Source organism: Rhinopithecus bieti, unplaced genomic scaffold, assembly GCF_001698545.2.
Source record: "Rhinopithecus bieti isolate Rb0 unplaced genomic scaffold, ASM169854v2 scaffold_1918, whole genome shotgun sequence".
Lineage (NCBI taxonomy): Eukaryota > Metazoa > Chordata > Mammalia > Primates > Cercopithecidae > Rhinopithecus > Rhinopithecus bieti.
In genome coordinates, this window is record NW_016803680.1 from 2,000,207 (window position 1) to 2,021,639 (window position 21,433).

A 21,433-nucleotide genomic window follows, 5' to 3' on the forward strand; every position below is an offset into this window, starting at 1 on the left:
TGTAGATCTTAGAGCCATTTTGTTAAATTCTGCAAAAACTCTGGTTGAATATTGATTGGGATCTCTTTGAAGCTATATATCATTTTGGGAAGAATGGTCATCTTCAGTATTGAGTCTTCCAGTATATGAGCTTCATATTATTTGTTGGTTTATTTAGGTTTTGTTTAGGCCATTTTTGGCTATATTTTGTTGTGTTCATTGTCAAGGTCTTTCATTGGATGTATTCCAAAGTATTTCATTTTTATATTTATGCAAATGGCAGTATTTAATGTCATTTTCCAATGTTTCTCTTGTAGTATTTATATATATAATAATTTTATATTGACCTTGTATCTTGTAAACTTATTTATTCATACATTAGATCTGATGATACTTTTGCAGATTCTATGCACAATCCTATTATTTGTGAATCAGAAGATTTTGCTTCTTTCTCATCTTTATGCCTTTTATCTTTTTCTTTTGCCTTATTGTCTTATATAGGACTTACAGCACATTCTTGAATAGGATTGATAAAAGTAGACAGACTTGCCTTGTTCCTTATCTTAGAGGGGAAATGTATAATGTTCATCATTAAGTAAGAGATTTCCTGAAGGATTACTTGGAAGCCTGTTACTAGTTTAATGAATTTTCCTTTTTTGCTAGGAGGTTTTATTCTTTCTTTTTTTTAAAAAAAAGTTTTATTTTAAGTTCTAGAATACATGTGCAGGATGTACAGGTTTGTTACATAGGTAAATGTGTGCCATGGTGGTTTACTGCATCTATCACCCCGTCACCTAGGTATTAAGCCCCCCATGCATTAGCTATTTATCCTAATGCTCTCCCTTCTCCTGTCCCCCATGACAGGCCCCAGTGTGTGTTGTTCCTCTCCCTGTGTCCGTGTGTTCTCATTGTTCAGCTCCCACTTTTAAGTAACAACATGGGGTGTTTGGTTTTCTGTTCCTGTGTGTGTTTGCTGAGGATAATGGCTTCCAGCTCCAACCATGTCTCTGCAAATGATATAATCTCATTCCTTTTTATGGCTATATAGTATTCCATGGTATATATGCACCACATTTTCTTTATCCAATCTATCACTGATGGGCATTTGGGTTGATTCCATGTATTTGCTATTGTGAATGGTGCTGCAATGAACATGTGCATGCATGTATCTTTATAATAGAATGATTTATAATCCTTTGGGTACACACCCAGTAATGGGACTTGAGGAAGTGCCACACTGTCTTCCAAAATGGTAGCACTAATTTACATTCCCACCAACAGTGTAAAAGCATTCCTATTTCTCCACAGCCTTGCCAGCATCTGTTTCTTGACTTTTTAATAATGGCCATTCTGATTGGTGTGAGATGGTATCTCATTGTGGTTTTGATTTGCATTTCCCTAATGATCAGTGACATTGAGCTTTTTTTCATATGTTTATTGGCTGCATAAATGTCTTCTTTTGACAAGTGTCTGTTCATGTCCTTTGCCTACTTTCTGATATTAGACCTTTGTCAGACGGATAGATTACAAAAATTTTCTCCCATTCTGTAGGTTATCTGTTCACTCTGATGATAGTTCCTTTTGCTGTGCAGAAGCTCTTTAGTTTAATTAGATCCTGTTTGTCAATTTTTGCTTTTGTTGCAATTGCTTTTGATGTTTTTGTCGTCAAACCTTCACCTGTGCCTATGTCCCGAATGGTATTGCCGAGATTTTCTTCTATAGTTTTTATAAAAGTTTTAAGTTTCACATTTAAGTCTTTAATCCATCTTGAGTTAATTTTTGTATGAGGTGTAAGGAAGGGGTCCAGTTTCAATTTTCTGCATATGACTAGCCAGTTTTCTCAGCACCATTTATTAAAAGGAGATCCTTTACCCTTTGCTTGTTTTTGTCAGGTTTGCTGAAGATTAGATGGTTGTAGATGTGCAATCTTACTTCTGAGATCTCTTCTATTCCATTGGTCTATGTGTCTGTTTTTGTATCAGTACCATGCTGTTTTGGTTACTATAGCCTTGTAGTATAATTTGAAGTCAGGCAGCATGATGCCTCCAGCTTTGTTCTTTTTGCTTAGGATTGTCTTAACTATACAGGCTCTTTTTTGGCTTCATATAAATTTTAAAGTAGTTTTTTCTAATTCTGTGAAGAATGTCAATGGTAGTTTAATGGGAATAGCATTGAATCTATAAATTACTTTGAGCAATATGGCCATTTTCACAATATTGATTCTTCCTGTCAACAAAGATGGAATGTTCTTCCATTTGTTTGTGTTCTCTCTTATTTCCTGGAGATTGCTAGGAGGTTTTAAAATCTGTGGTAGACATTGAATTTCATCAATGCTTTTTTTTTTTCTTTTCTTTTGGATCTAGTGGAATATTTATATTTTTTCTCTTTAATTTTGTGTTCTGATTTACATTCATTTATGTTTGAAAGATAAAGCCAAGCTTTTATTCCTGGGATAAATCCTATTAGTCATTATGTATTACTTATAAATTGCAGAATTTGATTTGTATATATTAAGTTCATCAGGGACTTTGGTCTATAATGTCTATAATTTTCTTTTCTTGAAATCTCTGTCTAGTTTGATATCAGGTTTATGTTGGCCTCATAAAATGAATTCAGAAGTGTTTCTTCTCTTTTGTCGTCTGTAAGCATTTATATAAGGCTCTACTATTTTTTTCTTAAGTGTTGGATAGAATTAATCAGTAAAGTGTCATCTGGGTCTCAAGATTACTATTTGGGAGAGTTTTACTAATTAAAACTCTATTTGTTGGCCAGGCACAGTGGCTTACGCCTGTAATCCAGCACTTTGGGAGGCTGAGGCAGGCAGATCACTTGATCTCAGAAGTTTGAGACCAGCGATCTCAGAGGTTTGAGACCAACCTGGCCAACATGGTGAAACCCTGTATCTACTAAAAATATAAAAATTAGCTGGGCATGGTGGTGCATGCCTGTATTCCCAGCTACTCAGGAGGCTGAGGCAGGAGAATCACTTGAATCCAGGAGATGGAAGTTGCAGTGAGCCAACATCATGCCACTGCACTCCAGCCCAGGCGACAGAGTGAAAAAAAAAAAAAAAATATATATATATATATATATACACATATATGTGTGTGTCTGTGTGTGTGTGTGTGTGTTTCTTTGAAAAATATAGAGCTATTTAGATTTTCCATTATTTTTTGTGAACTTTTTTATAACTTTAATTTTTTCAGATAACTAATATCCCCTTAATTATCCTTTAAATGTTTGTATTACATATGTTAATGCCTTGACTTTCATTTCGGACACTGATTATTTGTGTTTTTCTCTTTTTTTTTCTTGATCATTCTTGTTAATAATACATCTTATGAATAAGAAGAACTTTTAGTTTTATTATTTTATCATTTTCTGTTTTTTATTTATTTCATTGTTCATCTTTATTATTTCACTTTTGTTTCTTAGTTTGGATTCAGTCACTCATTTTCTACCTTTTTAAGATGGAATATTATTATTATTATTTACGAGAGGGTCTCATTCTCTCACTCAGGCTGGAGTGCAGTGGCGTGATCTCTGCTTACTGCAACCTCTGCCTGCTGGGTTCAAGCCATTCTTTTGCCACAGCCTCCCGAGTAGCTAGGGTTACAGGCACATGCCACCATGCCACCACGCCACCACGCCCAGCTATTAAGATGGAACATTAAATCATTGACTCTTAACCTTTCTTCTTTCAAATATAGGATCTAAAGCTATAACTTTCTTCCTAAGTCCTGTGTTAGCAACACCCCACAAATTTTAGTAGGTTGTATTTTTATTTTCATTCAGTTAAAATATACTGTTTTTTATGCCTAAAGCCCTTCCTTTGACATTTCTTGTAGCGTACTTTTGTGGGTAATGAATTATCTCATTTTTGTTTGTCTCTACTTTTAAAATATATTTTTGCCATTTATAGAATTCTGTGTTGATATTTGTGTGTAGCAGAGACAGGATTTTGCCATGTTGGCCAGTCTAGTCTTCAACTCTTGACCTCAGGTGATCCACCCGCCTCTGCCTCCCAAAGTGCTGGGAGCCCAGCCAATTTCTTCGATTTCTGAAAGGATTTTTATCTGACTTATTTACTACCTGGCATGTAGTAGACAACCAACAAATATCTCTTTAATGCATATTAATCTTGTCCTCTCAGATTTCAATGTCAATAGGATGAGAAGCCAGATAATGAGGCTTTTCATCCTATCTCTGCTCTGTCTGGTTATATAATCCAGGTCACTATCAGTCCCTAAGAGAAATAATGAAATTATAAAAGAAGTACTTATTAGGCTCCTTAGAGTTGCAATTTAATGATCTGTGACATGCCCTATCTTCTAGCTTACCCAGGTAATGAAAGTCACGTGTGATCTCACAAGTATGGGAAATACAAAATCGTTTTATTTGTTCTTCTACATGGATTTTTCTCAGGTGTGGGATACCGCATTGTCATGGTGAAGACACCTGACTGTAATGTTGAAGAAGTCTTGAAATTAATTCATTATTATATACCGACAGCCACTTTGGAGAATGATGTTGGAACTGAGTTATCTTTTATTCTGCCCAAAAATTATGCACACAGGTATGGATCCAGAGAATGCTAAATGAGTAATTCTTAGAGAGCCAGAAATCATTGTTTCTTTTCCTAGTTTCTTCAGGCTTAGCAAGTAGAGTTTATCTAACAAGACAAAAATCCTGTTACAGCTGCCATTTGCACTGAACAGAGAGATGCACCTAATGGCTATAGTTTTCTGGTGTTAATTGGGATAACTGATGAATGTTTTTGGTACTCCTGGTGAATTGAGTGAAGGGAAATATTAAGATAATGAGAGAAAAAAATGGATGGCTTAATTAAACATGGCTCTTAGAGTCAGGATGACATGAACCGAGAGGAAATAGGCAGCTTGGATTCACCAGTTAGCCAAGTTACTCATGAAAGGGAGTCAAAGAATAATAACTTTTCCTGTGATAACTATCCTAAAAAAGAGAAAAAGAAACTAAGAGTATTCATTGGTGACTTTCAGAGTATGATATTTTTAGCTTCTTGCCACATACAGTTATGTAGTTGCTTTGGTATTCTCTAGATTCAAGTCAGTTGTTATATTCATAAAGAATATGGGAGATGGCTGGGCACGGTGGCTCAAGCCTGTAATCCCAGCACGTTAGGAGGCCGAGACGGGCGGATCACGAGGTCAGGAGATCGAGACCATCCTGGCGAACACGGTGAAACCCCGTCTCTACTAAAACATACAAAAAACTAGCTGGGCGAGGTGGCGGGCGCCTGTAGTCCCAGCTACTCGGGAGGCTGAGGCAGGAGAATGGCGTAAACCCGGGAGGCGGAGCTTGCAGTGAGCTGAGATCCGGCCACTGCACTCCAGCCCGGGAGACAGAGCAAGACTCCGTCTCCAAAAAAAAAAAAAAAAAAAAAAAAAAGAATATGAGAGATGGGGGACTTCAATTTTTTTTTCCAGAACAACAGGAATGTGTCATAAAAGAAACAGAAAAGGAAGAAGAACTGTGCCATTTGAGTTCTGTTCACTCAGAAAATCGGGAAGTTCAGCCTGCTGTAGTAGCTCACACCTGTAGACCCAGCACTTTGGGAGGTCGAGGCAGGCAGATCACCTGAGGTCAGGAGTTCGAGACCAGCCTGGCCAACATGGTGAAACTCCGTCTCTACTAAAAACACAGAAATTAGACAGGCATGGTGGCAGGTGCCTGTAATCCCAGCTATTCGGGAGGCTGAGGAGGGATAATTGCTTGAACCCGGGAGGCGGAGGTTGCAGTGAGCCGAGATTGCGCCATCGTCCTCCAGTCTAGGTGACAAGAGCAAAACTCTGTCTCAAAAAATAAGAAAGAAAGAAAGAAAGNAAGGGAAGGGAAGGGAAGGGAAGGGAAGGGAAATTGGGAAGTTCTTGAACCAGCAGCTTGGTGCAGCTAATCAGGCAGTGGAGTAGAACCAAGACCCTAGTCATAAGTTGGAGTAGAAGAATTAAATACAGTGAAAAACTGGAAATAATATTCTAGATATGTCTCCCTAGTGATACAAGGCAGTTGACTCATTCAGCCAAGATGGAAAGCAGGTTTTATGTTGGTGCCTTAGCCCAGGGTTGTAGTCATGATCCACCGGGAGCTACAGAATCCATCTGAAGGAGAGACACAGATAAAAAGCTTGCTTGAGCTTGCTTAAGCTTGCCACACTATCTGCCTATCCTAATTTGTATGGCCACAAACGGCATTCTCAAACAAGATCAGAAACACCATGTTAAGATTCTAAGACAGGAAATGTGAGAACGTGGAAGCAGACGATATGGTGAGACTACATCATCTTACTAATCATTTGCACTCAGATGAAAGAAATAGGAAGAAACTCTAGAAGGTGAAGAACTGATTGTAGATTTCTGGGCCGTAGATATAGAATGACAGACACAGTACAAAATAAAATGAAAGTCATGAATTTAGGGATGTATATATTTGCTCAGGATGACGTTTTCTCTAACAGGGAGAGTTGTTTTTTATATATATACTTTAAGTTCTGGGATACATACACAGAACGTGCAGGTTTGTTACATATGTATACATGTGCCATGTTGGTTTGCTGCACCCATCAACCCATCATCTACATTAGGTATTTCTCCTAATGCTATCCCTCCCCAGCCCCCCACCCCTAACAGGCCCTGGTGTGTGATGTTCCCCTCCCTGTGTCCAAGTGTTCTCATTGTTCAACTCCCACTTATGAGTGAGAACATGTGGTTCTAACAGGGAGAATTTATTATTATTATTATTATTACACTTTTAAATTCTGGTGTACATGTACAGAACATGCAGGTTTATTACATAGGTATACATATGCCATTGTGGTTTCGCTTCACCCATCAACCCATCACCTACATAAGGTATTTCTCCTAATGTTATCCCTCCCTTAGCCCCCCACACCCCCACAGGCCCCGGTGTGAGGTTCCCCTATGGGGAGAGTTTTAAGCTAAAAGAATTGGGATGAAGAAAATATAAGAAAAAGAAATACCTATAAATCTAGTTATTTCAGGGCATAATATGAAAAGAATGAAATGATGGTTAAATACTCAGTGATTTCTACCCCAGCTAAAATTTTGATACCTAACAGCAATTGAGCACTTAGTTTCTATCAGACATTGTTCTAATATGTATTTATTTGCCTGAATAAATACTATGGAACAGAAAAGTAGTAATTTTGCATCATATATACCTGTATTTCAATTCATTGAATGTATCTCACAAGGAAAGTCATCTTGAAATTTTAAAACAAACTGGGCCTGGTGGCTCACACCTGTAATCTTAGCACTTTGGGAGGCCAAAGTGCGCAGATCACTTGAGCCCAGGAAATTGAGGCTGCAGTGAGCTTAGATCATGCCACTGCACTCCAGCCTGGGTGACAGAGTGAGACACTGTCTCAAAAAAAACAAAAAAAGAAAAAATTACATATATGTATATATTTTGAGATGGAGTTTTGCTCTTGTTGCCCAGGCTAGAGTGCAATGGCACAATCTTGGCTCACTGCAACCTCACCTCCACCTTCCAGTTTCAAGCAATTCTCCTGCCTCAGCCTCCCAAGTAGCCGGGATTACAGGTGCATGCCACCACGCCCGGCTTTTTTTTTTTTTTTTTGTAGTAGTAGTAGTAGTAGTAGAGATGGGGTTTCACCGTGTTGGCCAGGCTGGTCTCGAACTCCTAACCTCATGATCCACCCACCTCAGCCTCCCAAAGGGCTGAGATTATNGCCCAGGCTAGAGTGCAATGGCACAATCTTGGCTCACTGCAACCTCACCTCCACCTTCCAGTTTCAAGCAATTCTCCTGCCTCAGCCTCCCAAGTAGCCGGGATTACAGGTGCATGCCACCACGCCCGGCTTTTTTTTTTTTTTTTTTGTAGTAGTAGTAGTAGTAGTAGAGATGGGGTTTCACCGTGTTGGCCAGGCTGGTCTCGAACTCCTAACCTCATGATCCACCCACCTCAGCCTCCCAAAGGGCTGAGATTATAGGTGTGAGCCAACGCGCCCGGCCAGAAGAAGAAATTTTAAAATAAGGTCGTAACTTGTAAAACAATGCTGAGACTTGGTAGAATGAAACCTAAGCTTAGAATGTAATAGCGGAATGATAGATATGAGATGCATCAGAATAGTGCTGCATATCAGGGAATATTTATATGCTTAAAATTCTAGATCTAGAAGGTAGAAATGTACAGAAAATAAAAACAGTGGGTGACCACAGGAGGAGAAAGAAGTAAGTTACATATCATTTTGTGAAACTCCTGCAAGCTAGAAGGAGGAAATGCATAATATATTTTGGATACAGGTTTGTTTAAGATTCATAATAATACAGGGAATAATTCAAGTGTAGACTTGTAATACAGACGTGATTACAGTGTGTGTGTATATATATATATATAGACATGTGTTGCTACAGGTCTCCTGACGCATTCCTGACTTTTCTTGCCAATGATTAAACCTCCTAGAAAGATGGAGGAAATGAGAAAGAAACTGCTACTGTAAGCCTAATTCTGATCATCAAGAAAATGTTAGTTGAAGATTTAAAAAAAAAAAAAGTCAGATAACTTTGGGAGAGTTTCCCATACACCATGGTAGACTTCGTGGCAGAAAAGGAGGACAGAACTTGATAGATTCAGACACATACAAAATTGGAAGGTATACACAAAAGCAAGATTCCATAGCATGATCTTTTGAAAAGAAATGTTCCTCAAGAATGTTTGGAAACTTCAATATGAAATTCTGACCACCAAATCCAAATCTAAAGAAAAGGGAGCAATACCCAAAGTGTAGTAAACAAGAACAAATAAGACAGGCCGATACAGAATATTACTAGGAAGTCTAATCCCCGCAACGTGTTATTCAAAGAAAGTTTTGAAAGTAGTTAATATCATTATACTCTTTTGTAAGAGTTGAGCAAAGGTTGGCTCCTAAGCAGCCCAGTTGGAAAGATATGTGAGGGTTACAAAAATCTATGTTGTGGAACAGAAACAAAGCTAGTATTTGAGATAAGGACCAGCAGGTTAATCAGGAAAAAATAGACCAGAAATTAAACGTGTACATGATAGATCCAGATGAAATTTTATGGCATGAGTTCTGCTTTGGCAATGCCTCTTTTTATGAGCCTTGATTTCTTCTAATTTTGCCTCCATTTGTATTTTAAAAATGGAATTTTGAGGTTGGGATCTGGCGGTAAGAAAAGAAAATCTGAAGCTAGATCTTTCCCAAGAGTGTCAAGGAAAAGAAGCTTCAACGCTGTCATCAAGGAAGCAAAATTTCTCAACTCCTCTTTAAATTCAATATTTTGATCGAAGAGAATGATCTTTTAATTAAAAGGGATGCACAGCAAAAAGGAAGACGAGATATTCACAGTGTTCCTCACAGCTGCAAATAAATTACAGTCTCCAAATGAAGATGTACACATGAGCCACTCAGATCGCCATGAAGGGATTATAAAAGCATACTTATTTTACCTTTTACAAATGATATGACGACTCTTAAGGTCAGAAAGATTCAATCAAATCATAATAGTGGATCAAATGGAAAGATTAAATCAAATAGTTATTACTGATACAGGCTGAAATTGAACACAGGCTGAAATTGAACACGGGCCCATTTAACTCCAAAACTTTTTGCTTTTCCATCTATACCATGGTGTTAGAAAACTGGAGACATGCCAATCTCATCCTAATTTTAAGCTTCACAAATTGATACCACCAATGATACCAAAGTTGATTTTGAGCAAAAAAAGAAGAAAAGAAAAAAACAATACCTAGAATGAGAATTTAGAAGAAAAATCACTTTATCAAGTAGAATCACACCTAAGTCTTAGACATCATTTCCTCCTGAAATTGTATATAATCGTATGTCAGTCCTGGAGAAATATCAACTTCCTTTTATAAAGATGGGGGAAAAGAATGAATTGTGGACAAGATACTAAATTTAAAATGCCAATTCTGAAAATTATTGTACTGCAAAAATAGAAAACTTCTGAAACTCTCTGCTTTGTAGCCTTAATCAAATTAAAGAAGACGCTATGAATCTAGACCCCCAGCAGTTTTGAAGAGGAAAAGTGAGATAAATTCTTGATTGGGTAATAAAAAAAACTGACCAAATAATTATGACAGAAAATAGCAGAACTGATGAAAGAGAAGACTATGTCAAAAATTCTTCCCAGAACTATGCAAAATTAACGAAGAATAAGCAAGCATTACATTACCACTACACACCCCCTAGAATGGCTACAGCTAAGAAGATGAACTATAACGTGAACATGGCAACCGGCTCTCATCGCTGGTAGAAGTGTAAAATGGTAAAACTGCTTTGTAAAATATTTGGTCATTTCTGGTAAGCTCAGTATGTGCTTACCGTATGACCTAGTAATCACACTCCTAGTATATACCTAGGAGAGACAAGTCCATTAAAATACATGTAAAATAATGTTTATATTCACAGTCACTTTATTCATACTAGCCCCAAACCAAAAACCATCAGAATATCCTTTAGCAGGAAATGGATTAATACCACTCAGTAATAAAAAAGAATAAACTACGGCCGGGCGCGGTGGTTCACGTCTGTAATCTCAGCACTTGGGGAGGCCGAGGCAGGGAGATCATTGAGGTCAAGAGACAGAGACCATCCTGGGCCATCATGGTGAAACCCCGTCTCTACTGAAAATACAGAAATTAGCTGGGCGTGGTAGCCTGTGCCTGTAGTCCCACCTACTCGGGAGACTGAGGCAGGAGAATCGCTTGAACCCGGCAGGGGGAGGGTGCAGTGAACCAAGCAAACAGTAAGCAAAACAGAATAAAGAAATAAATAACAAAGCAAATTATTTCATCAGTCAGTTGTATTATAAAGTCCTATTATGAATCTGACCACCTCAAGTATACCTGTTTTTCTAATTATATAAGTTATATGTATATCTAATTATATAAGCAACACCACTGCACTACAACCTGGCAACAGAGCGAGATTCTGTCTCAAAAAAAAAAAAAGAAAATGAACTAGTAATATATGCAACAACATGAGGAAATCTCACAGACATTACGTTGGGCCGAAAAGCATATGCTGTAAGATGCTGTTTATATAAAACTCAAGAAAAAGCAAAACAAATCTTTGATTCTAGAATTCTAATACAATTGTTACCATATGTTGTGTGTATATGCACATGTGTATGTGTGTCTGTGTGTGCAGATAAAGGGGTTGTCGACCAGAAAGGGGCATCCTGGAATACCCTTCTGAGACACTGGAACTGTTCTCTGTCTTAACTGGATGTTATCCAGGTATACTCATACGGAAAAAATCATTTACCACGTAGTGCATTTTACGTATGTTGCACCACAGAAAAGAAGAAAAAAAATCTAAATTTAAAAATATATGTAGTGATGGAAAGAAGTACATCAAATATTTAACAGGGATATATTTGAGATAGTCAGATTCTTTTCATTTTTATGTTTTTCTCTATTCCCCCCAAAAGATAATATATATTATCTGGATAATATCCATATGTATTAAATATCTGTATTATATATAGCATATAAAACATATAATTAGAAAAAAGGTTTATAAACTTATATAATTAGAAAAACAGGTATACTTGAGGTGGTCAGATTCATAATAGGACTTTATAATACAACTGACTGATGAAATAATTTGCTTTGTTATTTATTTCTTTATTCTGTTTTGCTTACTGTTTGCTTTATTACTGAGGAACTTAGAGTTTACTAATCTCCTTATGGTTGCATGATGATAAAAATTAAAGAACTTATTTATTTCTGGAGTATATGGATTAGAAAGTGAAAGTCTCTCATAGTTACTCTCCATAGAAGTAATCCCTGAGAAGAGTTTGATGTGTATTTTTATTTTTGTGTGTTTATTTTGTTTTGTGTTGTCTTTATTTTGATGCATATTTTTCAAGAACACCATGTGTATATATTGACATGTATACAATCATAGTAATAGTTTTTTATTTTTTATTATTTTTTTTTTCTTGAGATGAAGTCTCACTCTATTGCTCAGGCTGGAGTGCACTGGTGCGATCTCGGTTCACTGCAACCTCTGCCTCCCAGGTTCAAGCGATTCTCCTGCCTCAACTTCCTGAGTAGCTGGGATTACAGGTGCATGTCACCACACCCAGCTAATTTTGTATTTTTAGTAGAGACGGGGCTTCACCATGTTGGCCGCCAGGCTAGTCTCGAACTCCCGACCTCAGGTGATCCACCTGCCTTGGCCTCCCAAAGTACTGGGATTACAGGCATGAGCCACCATGCCTGGCTCATAATAATAGTTTTCTTAGAAATGGGATTCCACCATACTAATGTTCTGAATCTTGCCTTGTTTACTCACCAGGATTTCTCAGCCAACTTTCTGTTAGGAATTGTAGGCTCTCTTCATTTATGAAATGACTGTGGAGAAATCTACATTTTAATTATATCTTATTCTGTCATATATTCATACTGTAATTTATTTGTTCATTAAGCTGGTGATGAATATTTAGGTTATCAAGACTTTGTGCTATATTAATACATTTAAAGCAGTACACAATTTAATTCTAACTTCGTCATATATTGCATAAAGCCAAAAGAACCAAAAATAATTTTGCCAAAATAATAGTGTATTAACAGTGGTTATCTTTGATGAATGGTGTTATGATAGTTTTTATTTTCTTTATATACTTATTTTCTGAATTTTGTACAATGCACACACTTTAAATTTTTTTTTTTTTTTTTTTTTTTTTTTTTTTTTTTGAGACAAATTCTTGCTCTGTCACCCAGGCTGAAGTGCAGTGGTACAATCACAGCTCACTGCAGCCTTTACCTCCCAGGCTCAAGTGATCCTCCCACCTCGTCTTCATGAGTAGCTGGAACCACAGGCATGTACCACTATGCCCAGCTGACTTTTTTTTTTAAGAGATGAGGTCTCACTATTTTGCGTAGGCTGGTCTCAACCTCCTGGCTTCAAGCAATCCTTCCACTTTGGCCTCCCAAAGTGCTAGTATTACAGGCATGAGCCACCATACTCAGCCCAAATTTAAAAATGAAAAAGAAGAAAATATGAGTGAATCCCAGTAGAGAAGTCATATATTGGAAATGAAGAAATGTAGGAGAAAATGGACTTAAAATATGTCAAAGACTGGCTGTCACACAGATGGATTAAATAACCTCAAGGTGTAAGATTGGAACTAATGTGCAAAACTAGATAGAATGTAAGCTTGAATATGGAGGCAAGTTTGATAGATTTTCTAAAAGGAAATTTTTAATTCCCCTAACACTGAGTGTGTGCAAAGACAGGTTCAACTGACCTTCACTGGAAATGGATAGAGATAGATTTGAGAACTGAAGGTTCGAGACAGATTTGAGAACTGGAGGTTTCTGAAAAAGATAATCGTTTGAACACAACATTCTGTAATGTCTTCCCAGGAAGACCATTCTTTAAAAGACTTGATGTCTCCACATTGTATCTGGGTCAACTTCCATAGACTTTTCTGGACATTTAATCACATAATTCCCTCTAAGTCTTTAAGTTTTACTGCACTTACTTCATTTTCTATTTTTTAGTATTTTTTTATTGTGTATGATTTTCTTTCTTTTTTTAATATTTACTGAGTAATAGGAACCATAGCATATATGTACGTGATAAGTTAGCTCATGTTCATGATAAGTTAACTCATGACTAGAGATATTAACATATATACAGTCTCCTGATCCTTGTCTTAGAAGACTAACAATATGGGTATCCAAGAACTAAGTAGAGTGGATTCACCATATTTTCTTTTTCTCTTTTACTTTAAGTATGAAATTGATATGTGTGCACTGTACGAAATTCAGAGAATAAATTGCTATAGCAATTTGCTAGTCTCTTTCTCTCCATTTGTCCCACCTTTCTGATTTACCAGAGGCATAAACTTATAATAAGCATTGAAATGTAAAATGATCTACATATTCCCTACTGCTGAGAGGAAATTATCTTAGAAGAAAAAGACATAAATATGAAAATCATCTGGTTTGGTGCTAGCTTTTTCTGTTCCTCTTCTACTCCTAGTTTTGAAGCTCTGTTTACTGCTCTGGAACAAGAACAAGAAAACCTGGGCATTTCTAGCGTTGGTGCCTCTGTCACTACCATGGAAGAAGTCTTCTTCAAGTGAGTGACAATGTATAGGGAAAAGAAAATCTCTGGAGGGAAAAGAACATGTCTTAGTTCCCTTTGTAAGTTCTCCAGACTTTCAGGTTTCATCCAATAGAAATTTAAGGGCAACGGGGCATGTTTGGGAACCATTGCTCTACCACAAGTACCATGTTGCTTCCAAGTAATGATTTCTGCCAGGCAATGAGCACACCAAGGAGCCTTCTGAATTGGGGGCTGCAACTCACATTCTTCAAACAGGATACTTTGGAATAAGATTGAAATGAAATACTTTGTGCTTTTTTATGTAGGGTCGGTTACACGGAAGAGTCACAAACAGAAATTGAAGCTATGAAGTCTTCCTCCCAAATGGGCCAAGCATCCAACAGGAACCAGAATAAGAACATATCAAGAAATGTTGAGGGAACAGATCCTCCCACCCTGAATGAAAGCCCTACTGTTAACTTTAATACTGGGGTAAGCACCTTTACCAAGAAACCTGGTGTAGATATGGTTGGAGTGCAAGAGGTACACTTTGTCGATCAGATGGCAAGCAGTCTGTGCCACTTCCTAATCAGTTTTCTAATGCAGAAATGATGGGTTTTAGATAAGATATCAGTGGTTTGCTTTCACCATTGTTATTCCTCCATCCTTTTTTTCTGTTTTAGAATTCATTTCTTTTCAAATCAGTAACCACAAAATGCGTTGGTTTATTGAGGCTAAGTTAAGGGTACTAGTGAGCCTGATTTTTAATAATTCAATATGCACACTATTTTAAGTATTCTAAGTTTTCCTATTGGGAATTGTTATTGTGTAAGGGATGGTTCCCTAATTAGTATGATCCTTCACATTGGAATTCTGAGTTGCCAAATATTTTCTTCATTCTTCTTGTAATCATCTACTCCTTCTATAAAGCACCCTAGTTTTCTTGGCTATCAGGAGTCTGAGGAAAATCATCCTTCTAAGATTTTTGTGTGTTATATCTAAAGCCAAACTGTAAACATTTTATTTAATATATTACAGCAGAGGTCAGTAAACCTTACGTAAAGAGACAACAAATATTGAAGGCTTAGCAGGCCATCTGGTGTCTTTCACAATTACTCAAGTCTGTCATTATAGCACAAAAACAACCATGAAAATACAGAAATAAATGGGCATCACTGTGTTCCAATAAAACTTTATTTATAAAAACAGGCCATAGGGCCATAGTTTGTTGACCCCTGCCTCATACAAAGAAAAGATTGATCATACAGTTGTGTCCTGTCATATGACCCTTAGGTTATATTCCAAGTACTTACTTCTATAAACTTTATGTGTTTGTAATATAAAACTTGTATATGTTCATACCACAGAATTTCAAAGCATTCGTCTTAATGGAGTTCAACATGAATGGCATGTTTAAGTCTATAACTATTGTAATGTTATGTTTTTCTCATTTTTCCTTAGTGTTTCCTCTACAGCCAGCAGTTCTATGCCATGTTCGTAAAGAGGGTGATGTTCAACTGGCGCAACTGGAAACTGCTTTTGTTACAGATACTGGGACTCATAGGCTCCCTTGCCTTTCTTTTAAGTTCTAGTAAAACTTCTTCACAGCATGAAATGATTAGGCAAATGGAGTTGAGTCAATATGGTCAAACCATTGTGCCCTTTTCTATTTCTGGGGCTTCTGATTTGACTGCAGCTCTCTCAGAACGCCTTAAGAGTATGCTGGAGTCTGACAACCAAAGACCTCAGGAAGTACGAGGTAAAGCTCACTGAGGAAAAAAAAAAGAACTGCTCTCAGAGATGATCTTCTTGTGTTACTTCCAAAGAAGGTCTTAACTATAGTGGTTGGCTACCCACTCCATCCTTCCCCTGTTAGTCACAAATGTCTTAGAGACAGTTATATTCAAGTCAAAGAATGCCCTCATTTTTTCAGATTTTTAAATTTATTTATTTATTTTTTAACTTTTAAGTTCATGGGTACATGAACTAAGATTTTTGTGTGTTTTATTTTATCTAAAGCCAAACTGTAAATGTTTTATTTAACATATTATAGCAGAGGTCAGTAAATCTTATGTAAAGAGACAACAAGTAAAGATACAAGTTTACCTTGTTACACAGTTACACTTGTATCATGGGGGTTGTACAGATTACTTCATCACCCAGATATTAAGCCTAGTATCCATTAGTTATTTTTCCTGATCCTCTCCCTCCTCCCACCCTCCACCCTCCCGTAGGCCCCAGTATATGTTGTGCCCCTCTATGTGTCCATGTGTTCTCCTCATTTAGCTCCAACTTATAAGTGAGAACATTTGGTATTTGGTTTTCTGTTCCCATGTTAGTTTGCTAAGAATGATGGCCTCCAGCTCCATCCATGTCCCTGCAAAGGGCATGACCTCATTCCTTTTCATGGCTGCATAGTATTGCACAGTGTACATATACCACATTTTCTTTATCCAGTCTATTATTGATGGCATTTGGGTTGACTCCATGTCATTGCTATTGCGAATAGTGTTGCAATGAACATACACATGCAAGTGTCTTTATAATAGAATTGTGTATATTCCTTTGGGTATACACCCAGTAATGGGATTGCTGGGTCTAACTATATTTCTGTCTTTAAGTCTGAGGAATCACCACACTCTCTTCCACAGTAACTGAACTAATTTACACTCCCACCAACAGTGTATAAGCATTCCTTTTTCTCTGCAACCTCACCAGCATATGTGTGTTTTGTTTTTTTTGTTTGTTTGTTTGTTTTTTACTTTTTAAATGATAGCTATTCTTAAAAGTCAAGAAACAGATGCTGGTGAGGTTGTAGAGAAATAGGAACACTTTTACACTGTTGGTGGGAATGTAAATTCGTTCAACCATTGTAGAAGACAGTGTGGTGATACCTCAAAGATTTAGAACTGGAAATACCATTGGACCCTGCAATTCCATTACTGGGTATATATCCAAAGGAATATAAATCATTCTGTTGTAAAGATACTTGCACATGTATGTGTAGACGTGGAATCTACCCAAATGCCCATCAATGATAGATTGGATAAGGAAAATGTGGTACATATATACCATGGAATACTATGTAGCTATAAAAAGAAATGTCCTTTGCAAGGAGATGGATGAAGCTGGAAGCCATTATCCTCAGCAAACTAGTGCAGGAACAGAAAACACCTCATGTTCTCACTTATAAGTGGGAGCTGAACAATACATGGACACAGGGAGGGGAAAAACACGCACTGGGGCCTGTTGGAGGATGCGGGGGAAGAGCATTAGGAAAACAGCTAATGCAGGCTGAGCTTAATACCTAGGTGATGGGTTGATAAGTGCAGCAAACCACCATGGCACACATTTACCTATTCAAGAAACCTGCACATCCTGCACATGTACCCCCAAACTTAAAAAATAAAAATAAACAAATGAATAAATAAAATAAAAAGCTAATTATAATAATAATAGCTCTTCTGACTGGTGTGAGATGTTAACTCATTGTGGTTTTGATTTGCATTTCTCTAATGATCAGTGATGTTGAGCTTTTCTTTATGTGATCATTGGCCAGTTGTCTTTTGCAAAGTCTGTTCATGTCATTGGCCCTCTTTTTTATGAGGTTGTTTTTTTCTTGTAAATTTGTTTAAATTCTTTGTAGGTGCTGGATAGTAGATCTTTGTTGGATGCATAGTTTGCAAAAATCTTCTCCCGTTCTGTGGATTGTCTGTTTACAGACAATTGTCTTTTGCTGTCTAGGAAACTCAACAAGGAGATTTTTATTACTTGCAACAAGTAAGAACAAGTAAGGGGAACACTGGGCATAGCTTCCTTTAAAATTTTTTCTAGCAACAGGGCTGTTGCATGTTTAGTTTTCTAAAAAACTACATAGTTGCTTTCCAGAGTGACTGTGTCATTTTACATTTCCCTCAGCAATGTATGAGTGATCCAGTTTCTCTGCATATGCACCAGCATTTGGTGTTGTCACTATTTTTGTTTTGGCCGTTGTGATAAGTGAGTAGTGGTATATCACTGTAGTTTTAACTTACCTTTCCCTGACTTGCATTTCTACATCCTTTCATGTGCTTATTTTCCATTTGAACATCATCTCCGGTGAAATGTGTGTCTATCAATTTTCCCTATTTTTTAGTTTAATTTTTGGTGTTTTTTTTACTATATAGTTTTAAACAGTTTTTAAAATTGTTTTCTCTCATGCTGTAGATTATCATCACCCTAACAATTTTTTTTCAGGGTAAAATTTCTTAATTTTTATAAAGTTTAATGTATTTTTTTCTTTTACTGATCATGCTTTTGATGTCAAGTCTAAGAACTCTCCACCTAGCCCTAAATCTTAAAGATTTTCTCCTAAAAGATTTACAGTTTTCTAAAAGTTTTATAGCTTTACATTTTACATTTATTATCTACTTTGACTTAATTTTAGCATAAAGTGTGATATCTGAGTCAAGGTTAACTTTTGTGCCTGTGCATCTCCAATTGCTCCGGCAGCAATTGCTCCATTACTGAATTATAATATTCATTTAATTATTTTGCACCTTTATCAAAAAAGAGTTGGGCATGTTTGGGTCTATTTTGGGGTTTTCTATTCTATTCCAATAATCTATGTATCTATTCCTTCAACCAATGCCACACTTGAAATCTGGTAGACTAGTTCCTCCCACTTTATTCTTGTTTTTAAAAGTTGTTTTGGCTATTTTAGTTCCTTTGCTCCTCCATATACATTTTGAAATAAGTTTGTCTATACCTACATAAAAACTTGGAAATTTGCCAGAAATTGGATTAAATCTGTATAGTAAATTGAAGAAAATTGACATCTTTACTGAGTATAGTCTTTGAATCCATGAACATAGGATGTCCCTTTATTGATTTAGAACTTTTATTTCTTTCATCAGCGCTTGTAGTTTTCAGCATACAAGTCCTGCATATGGGTTGTTAATTTATGCCTAAATATTTCATTTTTCAGTTAATGTAAATGGTATTACCCTTTTAATTTTGGTATCCAGATGTTTATTCTAGCATATAATTATTTTTTGTTCTTATATGGTTATCATGTATCCTGCAACTTTGATGAACTCATTTATTAGTTCTAGAAATTTTTCTTGTTGGTTCCTTGGGATTCTCTATGTAGACAATCACATCATCTGCAAATAAGAGCAATTTTCTTTCTTTGTGATCTGTATGCCTTTTGGTTCCCATTTATGCTTTATTACACTGGATAGAACTTCCATCACTATATTGAATCAGAGTAGTGAGATTGATTGTTTTTCTTTGTTCCAATGTTAAGAAAAAAGGTATACAGTCTTTCTCCACTAAGTATAATGTTAGCGGTAAGGAATTTTTTAGATGCTTTATATAAAGTTAAAGAAGTTCTGCTCTACTCCTATTTTGCTCAGTGGTTTTGTTTTGTTTTTTTTTTTAAATATCATGAGTGCTTATTGAGTTTTCTCAAAAATTTTTTCTGCACAGATTTGTATAATTATGTAAGTTTTCCTTGTTAATCTATTAATATGGAGGATGACATTTATTGATATTCAAACATTGAACCAGCCTTGTATTCCTGGAATAGATTCCAGTTGGTCTTGATGCATAATTCTTTGTATATATTGTTGAATTCTGTTGGCTAATATTTTGTTAAGGAGTTTTGCATCTATATTCATAAAGGATATTTATCTGTAGTTTACTTTTGTTGTACTGTCTTGGTGTGGTTTCATTATAAACTAAATTGAGAAATGTTCCTGATTCTGTTTCCTAAAATATGTTGTGTCTAATTAGTGCTTATTCTTCTTTAAGCATTTGATATGATTCTTCAGTGAAAATATTGGGGCCTGGAGACTTCTTTTTTATGGAATTTTTAGTTGAGAATTACATTTTCTTAATAATTATTGCTATTCAATGATCTACTTCATATTGAGTTGTCGTAGTTGTATGTTTTGAAGAAATGGTCCCTTTCATCTAAGTCATCAAATCTATGTGTTGTATTAGAGTTCTTTAGAAAAGCAGAACCAACAGGATATATATATATATATATAGGAAACAAAAGGCATACAGATCACAAAGAAAGAAAATTGCTCTTATTTGCAGATGATGTGATTGTCTACATAGAGAATCCCAAAGAACAAACAAGAAAAATTTCTAGAACTAATAAATGAGTTCATCAAAGTTGCAGGATACATATATATGTGTGTGTGTGTGTGTGTATATATGTATATAGATAGAGAGAGACAGCGAGAGGCAGAGGCAGAGAGAGAGAGAGAGAGAGAAATGTATAAAGAAAATATTTATTAGAGGAATTGGCTCATGTGATTATAGAGGCCAAGAAGTCCCATAATATGCTGTATGCAAGCTGTATACCCAGGAAGCCAGTAATTCAGTCTGAGGCCAAAGGCCTGGAAACCAAGGTGGCCACTGATATAAGTCCCAGAGTCCAAAAGTCTGGGAATCAGGAGTGTTAATGTCTAAGAGCAGGAGAAAATAGATGGCACATTTTCTTTCATGAAGAGAAAAAAGTTGCCCTTTATTCACCCTTTTGTTCTGTTTGGTCCCTCAATGGATTGGATGATGGCCACTCACATTGGTGAGGCGCTTTAGTCAGTCTACTGATTCAAATGCTAATCTCGTCTGGAAACACCCTCACAGACATGCCCAGAAATAATGCCTTATCAGCTACCTGGGTATCCCTCAACCCAGTCAAGTTGATACATAAAATTATCCATGACATTTGTGTAGAGTTAACCATAGAATTCCTTTATCGTCCTTTTTATGTCTGCATGATGGGTAGTGATTTTCTCTGTTTCATTCCTGACATCGGTGATATGTGTCTTCTCTCTTGTTTTCCATCCACTGTGCTTTTGTCTGGGTATTCTAATCACTTGTCTTCCAGTGCCCTGACCTACACTTTATTTGTGCTCAACCCACTATAGTTATATATTAACTTCTTAATTGTAATTAATGTGTTTTTTAATTCTGACATGAACATTTGGTTATTTCTATGGACTCCAGTTCTCTGGTAAATTCTCTATCTTTGCTACCTGGGTCATCAATGAATCTGTTTCTATTGTCTGTGCTTTCTCTTGGTTCTCTTTCTTAGTGTAATTGATAATTTCTTAATTCAATGCCAGATATTGTGTATGAAAATTATAAAGATTCTGCATGAGATTATCTTCTCCAGAGGAGATTCAGTTTTACTTCTGGCAGGCAGTAAGATTAAGGAAAGATCTAAATCCAATCATGGATTAAAGTAATTTGAGGCTGGGTTTAAATTTTTATAAGAATGTGTCTATTAAGCTGGGCATGGTGGCAAGGGTCTGTAGTCCCAGCTGCTTGGGAGAC

The 21,433-nt window shown here is 36.5% G+C and overlaps 1 protein-coding gene across 1 annotated transcript in view; it reads left to right on the forward strand.

The window, feature by feature from the left end:
• LOC108513759 (ATP-binding cassette sub-family A member 3-like) overlaps window positions 1-21,433 on the forward strand; it is a 163,109-nt gene that overhangs the window by 75,531 nt on the left and 66,145 nt on the right. Inside the window, 4 exon segments of the mRNA XM_017849615.1 lie at window positions 4,405-4,555; window positions 14,036-14,134; window positions 14,428-14,593; window positions 15,563-15,860. Coding sequence (XP_017705104.1) covers window positions 4,405-4,555; window positions 14,036-14,134; window positions 14,428-14,593; window positions 15,563-15,860 — 714 coding nt within the window.